Source organism: Archocentrus centrarchus, chromosome 21 (genome assembly GCF_007364275.1).
Source record: "Archocentrus centrarchus isolate MPI-CPG fArcCen1 chromosome 21, fArcCen1, whole genome shotgun sequence".
In the NCBI taxonomy this organism is placed as follows: Eukaryota; Metazoa; Chordata; class Actinopteri; order Cichliformes; family Cichlidae; genus Archocentrus; species Archocentrus centrarchus.
The window spans coordinates 25,093,262-25,102,130 of record NC_044366.1 but is presented as its reverse complement, the minus strand read 5'-3'; the positions used below and the strand labels follow the sequence as shown (position 1 = coordinate 25,102,130).

The 8,869-nt window shown below is 41.8% G+C and overlaps 1 protein-coding gene across 1 annotated transcript; it reads left to right on the top strand.

The window, feature by feature from the left end:
• The first annotated feature begins 2,153 nt into the window (after positions 1-2,153).
• On the top strand, positions 2,154-5,505 carry zic5 (zic family member 5 (odd-paired homolog, Drosophila)). The gene is made up of 2 exons (XM_030757341.1): positions 2,154-3,343; positions 4,688-5,505. The coding sequence occupies exons 1-2, from the start codon at positions 2,302-2,304 to the stop codon at positions 5,125-5,127; spliced, it is 1,482 nt and encodes a 493-aa protein (XP_030613201.1). The 5' UTR covers positions 2,154-2,301; the 3' UTR covers positions 5,128-5,505.
• Positions 5,506-8,869: the final 3,364 nt, after the last annotated feature.

Sequence of the window (8,869 nt, the reverse complement as noted above, 5' to 3'; positions counted from 1 at the left end):
GGAATCCCAGACTCCATGTATTTTCATTTTTTCATTTATTTATTTTTTAGCATTTCATAACTGGGTAGATGTGATAAATGGTGCCACAACCTGCCTGTGACCAGGATGTGTGATGTTTATAATATTCCTAAATTGCCAACGATCAAGCAAGATTCATAACTAACTAGTAACTTGTGCTTTACCACCAAAAGCGATGGATTTGTTTTTTAATTCCTAAGTGTATAAATTAGATTAAATCCGTTGTGCTGCTTAATTTAGTGAGTGTAAATCAGGGGCCCTTGGAGAAATCATAAACAATGCACCCACTGCTCTCCTGTGTTTTATGGGTTTCCAGAAGCTCTCTTTGGAGTAGGGAATTATTTATTTATTTAATAAATAGCATAATCGGTACACACACGTGGGTGATTTATTTTTTATTTATTTATTTATTTATTTTTTGGTGAATTTAAAATTCCCATAAAAATACATCTAGGACACAGCAAGCGAAACTGACATGGACTGCACTCACTGCCAACCTTGAGATGTCACACACACGTATATGTTTTTATTGAATTTTATTGCATCACTGCAACACCCCATATGTACGCATGAAAGGTCTTAAAACAAAACCTCCAGTTGCTGATTATCAAGCTCATAAATCAGTTCAGCGGGGGGAGCACGTGCAACAGGACCAGAACGTGTAGCGGTTTCTCCTCCAGCCTGATGAAAATCAATTATAAAACTTCAGAGTCCATGGGGAGGAAAAATGCGCGGCTCTTTAAATATTTTAAGTTCTCACTGATTTCAAAGTAGGCTCCTTTTGGGGTATCAATACATAAATAAATAAATAAATAAAAATCATACAACTAGATGGGCATGCTTTTTTTGCGGTTTGAGACGAGACATCACAATTCGATTGGAAAGGTGAATTAAGACATATCAGTGATGGATAAACGTACTGCAGTCAGCAGGGGTTACACCGTCACGCCATAATCTGTCATATGAAATAAACTTGAATATAGCTGAAGTGTCTGCCAACCTAAGTTACAACCGAGATCATAAAAAAAAAAAAGCGGGTAAATAATAAAGAGCTGGTGAGCTGAGAACATGGAGGGGAAAAAACGTGACACCTTTACAGTTCCTGCCAAGAAATTCACTGAAATAAAACGAATAAAGGTTAAGCTCTGCTACTCTTGCTCTTCAAGGAAAAGCCTTCATTGCCTTGTAATAAATTAAAACCATATCGTTAATAATTTTAATGGGTTTTTTGTAGTTTTTTTCTTTCTCTTGTCTGAACATATAAAGTTTAAATTTTTTGTTTTTTGTTTTTTTTTTTACTTTAGCATTACAATAGAATGACAGGACGATCAAAAGAAAATAATTTCTGGCTTGTTTAAATTTAAAAGCAGCAGTCATTTCATATTCACCAACATATGAAGAAAATCAGTCATATGCACATAACGCTGAGTAATAACTGCTACTGACAGTAAAGGGGCTAAGAACAAGAACACCCCAACCTGAACTAAAACCTTTTGATGCATTTACGTTTATTCGTATTTAACTTTTAATTAGGTTTTGCATTGCTTTCACGTGTCAGGAACATGGGGACATGCACTCTTGTAATTATGGACTCTTCTGACAAATTATATGACGTATTAGCAGCTGCATGATTTTTTTTTAAAACAATAAATAAATAAATAAAATGCAAAAATAACTTACTTCACCTCTGAATATTTGTACACATCAATACTTGTCACATATTTTACAGCATCCACCGGCAGTGAGCTTATTTTTGTTTTGTTTTTGTTTTTCCCCCAAGGGTAAAATTCTATGAACAGAAAGAAATGCGGATAAACCAAACCAGGGGTAAACTAAGGTTGCACATGTCACATAAACTGTTATTTTGGTCATCCACATGCACCAGCAGCAGTAAACACAAAGCCGCCCAAACGGATCTGCTGGTAACTTTGAGTACAACTTTTTGGAGTCAACAGCAATAAAGAGAGTGAGGGGGCGGAACCCTGCTGAGCCCCTGCGCTGAACGACAGCCAATCGCTTCGTTCTCCTAACTGCCAGTCACCGAAATCCGTCCAATACCCGCAGTGCCATTTCTAAACTGTATTCCCCACTGTGTCCTCCAACTGTTGTATGTTCTGCCAATCGCTTGAGGACAGAGTGGGAAAAGGAGCAAGCAGAGTTAGAAGCCGGACAAAAGAACTTATAGACCCCTTATATACATATTTTCCTAATGTTTTAGAGAGCGTGGTGTGGTGAGAAAAAAAAACAGTTGCGGTGAGTGCGGATGGACTTGTCAGTGTAGTTATGGAACCCCCTTTAAGCAAGAGGAATCCGGCGATAAGATTAGCGGATTTGGCAGCGACTCAACCCCTTCCTCATCAGAATATGACAGGCTTCCCGGGGCTAGGGGGGCATCACCCTCTCTCCCACCATGCCCACCTCCACCCTGGGGAGCTGGGCAACGACCCCGGAGTGGCACTCCCTCCATTTGGACCAGAGCACATGGCACAGACAAATGCTCTCAAACTTAGCCCATCTCAGCACATTCAGAGCCATCCCGAAGCCCAGACCGCGGCATCTTTCACTTCTGCTCAGACCACAGTTGGTTTCCCCGTGGCTCACCCCCACTCAGGCTACTCAAGCAGCAGGGACTTCATCCTCAGGAGAGAACTCTCAGCCTCTGCTATGCATGCACTTGGCGACCAGCATAGTTCCGCCTCCTCCCCTCATCACCATGGCATGTTCATCTCCCCAACAGGTGCTTATGGGCACACGGAAAGTGGGGCCCATTCACTTTTCACTGGACTTCACGACCAGGCGTCCCCAGGTGCCCACCACCATGCCCTCAACGGGCAGATGCGCCTGGGTATACCGGGGGACATCTATGGCAGGCCAGAGCACTTCGGGCACAGGCCAGAGCATTATGGACCGTCTTCTCTCCACAGCTACAACTCCATGAACCTCAATGTGAACATCGCTTCTGCTCCTCACGGAGCTGCGGGGGCGTTTTTGAGATACATGCGGCAGCCCATAAAGCAAGAGCTAATCTGCAAATGGATTGACCAGGAGCAAAGTCAAAAAAAGCCCTGCTCAAAAACTTACAGCACCATGCACGAACTGGTTAACCACGTCACGGTGGAGCACGTCGGAGGACCGGAGCAGAGCACCCACGTCTGTTTTTGGGAGGAATGTCCACGAGAAGGAAAAGCTTTCAAAGCGAAGTACAAACTGATAAACCACATCCGAGTTCACACGGGAGAAAAGCCTTTCCCGTGTCCTTTCCCGGGATGTGGGAAAGTGTTCGCACGATCGGAGAATCTAAAAATTCACAAGAGAACTCACACAGGTCAGTACTTCAAATTGAACAAAACATACACACCACAATCTGGAAAACATGGCTTGATTGCAGAGCGTGAGAATATATCTGAGGCGACCTTGTTTTACCATTCGCACTCGAAAACGGACGCATGAAACGATTGTATGATCGCGCGTAATTTCGCGCAGAAGCGAGAGAAAAAAAAAACCTGTTATTGAGTAAAGCATTCGTGTGGCGAGTTAACGTGTTCCATTTCCTTTCTTAAATATAAACTTTTTTTCCCCCTTACTCGCCAAGACTCCCGCAGTAGGCGTGAAAGGATTAGAGCATATGATTTGTAAAACGTGCTTACGTACCTACAGCACAGCGACAGAACACGCGTAAATGTAATTGTCTTCAGGCGTAGGACCCTTACGCAAAAGCATGGTTAATATATCGATGATGAGTGTGTGCACATGACAGATGGCATTTAAACTAAAACAGATGCATTAGGTTCAGACACAGATTTACTGGCAACTATCGGGGGAGCAAAATATTTACAACTACGTCTCTAAAAGTGTCCTTGGAGAAACAAAGTCTGCTCTAATATTCTGTCTCCTCAGGAACGGTTTCGTCTGGCAGAGCTGCTTAGAGTTCAGGAAAGTAAATTTTAGCAGAATAACTTTCCAGCACCTCCGATCCTCGCATGTGCTCTTCCTGAGAGCTGTTTTTGTTGTTTAGATAAGACTGGAGGTCACATTTTGACCAGTAAAGAGCCTAATTTTGGCCTTTTGCCACCAATGTAGATAGGCCTCTCCGCCTAACTGAATTATGTAAAATCCACAGGGAAATAAATAATTCACTAAAATAAAATTAATTAATTAATTAATTAATTTAAAAAAAGTGGTCAGAAGATTCTTTGGAAATAGTCTAATCAATTATTGTCATGAATATGCAGAATACATTAGACTTCTTTTTTTTTCTCCATTTTTTGCATGACAGGGTTGTGTGTATGTTTGTGTGCGTGTGTGTGTGTGTGAATCCAGTACGGTACTTAAAGGTCTCCTGGTGCTCTCCGAAGTACCCCCTTTTCAACCACATACACACATCCCCTGTAAACTAGAAGGCCTAAAGGCATGTTACACGTGTTCACACGGGAATATAAAGTGGGTGTGTAGCAGTGGCTCCAATAGATGTTTAGTGAGTGGAGTGCAGGCTGCTACACTAAACACTTGTGTTTATTTAAGGTGGTATGCTGACAAGCTGTGGTATAGTGGGTATTGAGCATTCATATCCAGCTCTCTTTCTATGACTTATTTTCCATCAGTACAGCTTTTAAGGCAGTGATGTTACCCCACGTTAACAGTGACTGTATCTGTGTCTCATTTCTTCAAGGAGAAAAACCTTTCAAGTGCGAGTTTGACGGCTGTGACAGAAAATTCGCCAACAGCAGCGACCGGAAGAAGCACTCTCACGTCCACACCAGTGACAAGCCTTACTACTGCAAAGTGCGTGGCTGTGACAAATCCTACACGCACCCGAGCTCGCTGCGGAAACACATGAAAGTGCACTGCAAGTCCCCGCCGCCCCCTACCACCAATGTCACCTATATTTCCTCCACAAACCCCCTCGGGGACCCTCTTTCGCCCAGTTCTGAACCTCACAGGAACCGCTCTGCGAACCTCTCCCCTCAGGTCACCAACCTCAACGAGTGGTATGTGTGCCAGGGGAGCGGAGGGCCCAACCACCTCCACACCCCATCCAGCGACGTGCCAACGACAGATTCAGACGACGAGGACTCTTTCAGAAATTCAGACCCGAGGACGATGCTCTGATACCTGGGATACATCCAGGGGACTTTCAAACTTGTCATCTAGTTGCCCCATTAAAGTGTGCATCTGCGTCGCCCCGTGCACTTGAGATCTCGATCAGTTATTTTCGGGGTGGTGATACTAACTGACTGTCCTAAAACCAGCAAATTACATTCATTGTGGATGCAACGTAGCTTCATCAAATAAGAAAGGGTTTTTGTTTTTGTCCTCCGAGGTGACCCCTGACCTTACCCTAACATGTAAATCATAACTCTCAAATAATGAGTTCAAAACAGAGATTAGACATTAAAAGATGAAAACTTGCTTCCGATGTGAAAGAACCAAAAAAAAAAAAAAATGTTACTTTGACTCAGAGTGGACTAGAGCTAGAGCTGTGTGTGTGTGTGTGTGTGTGTGTGTGTGTGTGTGTGTGTGTGTGTGTGTGTGTGTGTGTGTGTGTGTTTCAGAAGATGAATGCAGGATTTAATTAACTGCATAACTCAAGACTCCACTGGTGTGCTGAAATGACATCTTTCACATCCTCTTGCAGTTAATAACTTCACTGCAATCAATCAATGTCATATTAAAGAGAAGGTACTGCTTGTAACTCCACAAGTGGCAATAATGGATAAAAAATCTCGAGGCTAGAGAGGAGGCCTTTTTTTTTATTATTTCAACTGATCTCTTTAAAATGTGGTACAAACTTTGACAAACCAATAAGGAGAAAAAAAAAAAAGAAAAAAACAAGGAGGCAAACATCTGAGTGTCTTAAGGGTTCGCATTTACCTTTTCAGATTTATACATGTGTTTGGATGGAATTTTGTAATATTTAAGAACTATTTAAGACTATATTTTATGCAAAATACACAAGTTTAATGCTTGTTAAAGAGTCCAGCAAGTCCCTTGAGACCCTAAATGTCTACACTGACAGGCTTTGATCCTGTAGGATTTGTACATATGTAATTGTACCGATGCTTGTGAATGTTGTGTAGTTTTAATTACAAAAAAATGTTGTTTTGTACATTGTAATTTATTTGCTGGTTTCAATGTTGTACTGGAATTACAGAAACACCAAAGAATAATAATATCAGTTTTGGTGATGCATAGTACCCTGCTGATGTTTTTTTTTTTTTCAAATTTATCTTTTAACTTTTTGAGTTCACTTTTTTTTGTGCTCTGTAAAAGAAGAAAACATTTACTTGAATAGGCTGTGTAATGTGAAACGTCCCTCTCCCGCATGCCTTTTGTAGTGATCTGTCTTTCATATTGAGGTGCATGGTGCCACTGGACATAATGGATAAAAAAAAAGAGAGAGAGATGAATCAGATATGATTGTGCAGACCTTTGATGTTCAAGAATTAATTTACAATATAAAAATCATGCTAAAATTTAATAATAAAAACAGGACATATACAGTAAATAAGTGTCACATTATATCATTAATATAATTTATGAGTGAACTGCACTACAAAGGGTCATTATTTTGTCATTAGAAAATGTTATAGGTGGACTGTTAATTGAGCTGCGCTCCTGTGCCTGTACTTCTTGTCATTTTTGTACAATGTAATTTAGGAGGTTTCTTTCTAACCTACCAGTGGCTGTGGAGAGTCACCAAAACATCCATCAGTCTCACCTCGAATGGAAAAAAAAAAAAGCTGAAGCAGCTCTCTTCGCCTGCTATACTGACGTTTCTATAAAATATCCACTCTTCTCAGAAATAGGCCTAACGGGCCAAGGAGGCTGGTATAAACTAATCACTAAGCTAATGGGAAAACTTATAGCCCCCTGATGGCGCTACCTCTGAAAGGCGCGACAGCACAAAGCAGCCGAGACATGAATCATTCATGGGAAAAATAAAAGATAAAAGATATCTGACAATAAGCAAAGCCTTGTATAGAGTGTATAAAACAAGCTCCCCCTCTTATTTCCTCCATTAAAACGCACAATCTCACTTTCAAAGAGTTGCCTGTCCAGTCCATAGAATTAAAATTGACCAACGCCAGTTCTGCACCACTTCAAAGGCTGCAGCCTCTGAGAGGAAGGCTGGCTGCTTTGACAGTCTTCATGGTGCGTTAGGATTTCTATGGCAATTGGGTAGTGAGACGCTCGCATTTGAATATGTCCGGTTAAAAGAAAAAATACTAACTGCCACTAAATGAACTATAATCAAAGCATAGGATCTACCCTCCCCAGAAATGTGTTTTGCCACAAATGTACCTTTGGCAGGTAGATGACACGCAAATTACAAACAGCCCTGGGTGCACGTGTGCGACCAGGAATCCTGTAAACACACTCACGCGCGCGCACACACACACACACACACACTCGCACACACAAACAAAAAGTTCGTATCAATTAACACCTTGTATATGTAGATATTATTATGCTCTTCAATTAAAATACACCTGACTTAGATCAGCCTGGAGGATTTGGGGACTGTGGCAATGAAAGGCACACACTGAATCCTCACCGGCGCTACAACAATATTAAATTGTTGAAAATAATAAAGAAAATAATAATCTGAGCAGCAAAATAAAGCTTTAATAAAAGGGCAGGTTTGTATTACACAACCTTTATCAATTTTACAGCTGCCTTCTCAAGATTTCTGAAAAGAAGGGGGGAAAAAAAAGACACTTTATCTGCTGCTCCATTCAAACTGTACGCACTTGTGGGCCTCGTCTTCGTTTTTGTGCCTCGACTTTTATAGAGGGTAGGGGCCAAGAGAGTAGCGTACTCTTGTATGTCCTGTTTGGAAACAAATGCTCAATGAATGTTACAAAATAAACACGATGAAAAATAACCAGAGACAGTTCCTTCGGCATTAAAAGGGGGGAGACTTAATAAAAGGAGTGAAGCGGTCACCCTTCAGTGAGAAACGCTTTGAAGTAGAACTTATTATCTGAGAAATACTTTTTGGTTGTCCTACCGACGCTGTTGAATTGGAAAGGCACTCCTTTGTCAACGATTTGTTCTCCTTTAGAGGGATGTCCGTGGAAATCACTTACATGGGCCACCTTAACATACTGCCTGCAAATCAGTAACTGGCAGAGTCAGACATGCAGACGCCACTTGGGAGAGAGGACAAAGCAAAAAGTCGCAGTGAGAGCGCCGCTGCTTCTCAATTGCGCCCTTTAAAGGGGTTGAACGATAATTTCTCAGACGAGCGTAGAGGCAAAACAAACGCCGTCTTGTCAGAGTTTACAAGCATTATCCATCTCCTGAATACTGCTGGCACAATGCTCGCGAAAATTGCATGCGAAGTGATCATTTTGGTCACAAAAGTTAAGAGTCCCGGTTAAATGACTTCAAGTCATTTGATCCGAGCACCTGCGCCAGAGACTGCACTGTGCTCGGATCACCTTTACGGCAGCAGAAAAGTACCCGTGGGTTTGGAGGGGAATAAAGTAAAAAAAATAAACAAATAAATAAATTTTTAAAAAGGAAGAAGAACAAATAGAAGACGGGGGGGGGGGGGGGGGGGGTGTGAACAAGTGGACATTTTTTTTAAAAATTCTTTGCTTCAACTTTGCTTCTAATTTTGGGGAACAGAAAGCAGGCGCGGAGACGCAGACAGCACCTCTTCACACTAACCCCTCCACCCCCTCACCTACCCACCACCCAGAATTCACATACAGCAGAAAAGCAGCACCTTGTAATAGCGCTGGCCCGTTTTCCTCTCAGCTAAAAATAAGTGCATCACACTTCTCCTGTTCCTAAATATGCGAGTGAAGACAAGAGTGAGAATCGTAAGCCACGAACCCTGCAA

What these genes read in the sequence shown, in the direction of transcription:
- zic5 (XM_030757341.1), top strand. Translation starts at nt 2,302, where the DNA reads ATGGAACCCCCTTTAAGCAAGAGGAATCCGGCGATAAGATTAGCGGAT. An exon ending in TCACAAGAGAACTCACACAG is followed by an intron (nt 3,344 to 4,687) that starts GTCAGTACTTCA and finishes CATTTCTTCAAG; the next exon opens with GAGAAAAACCTTTCAAGTGC.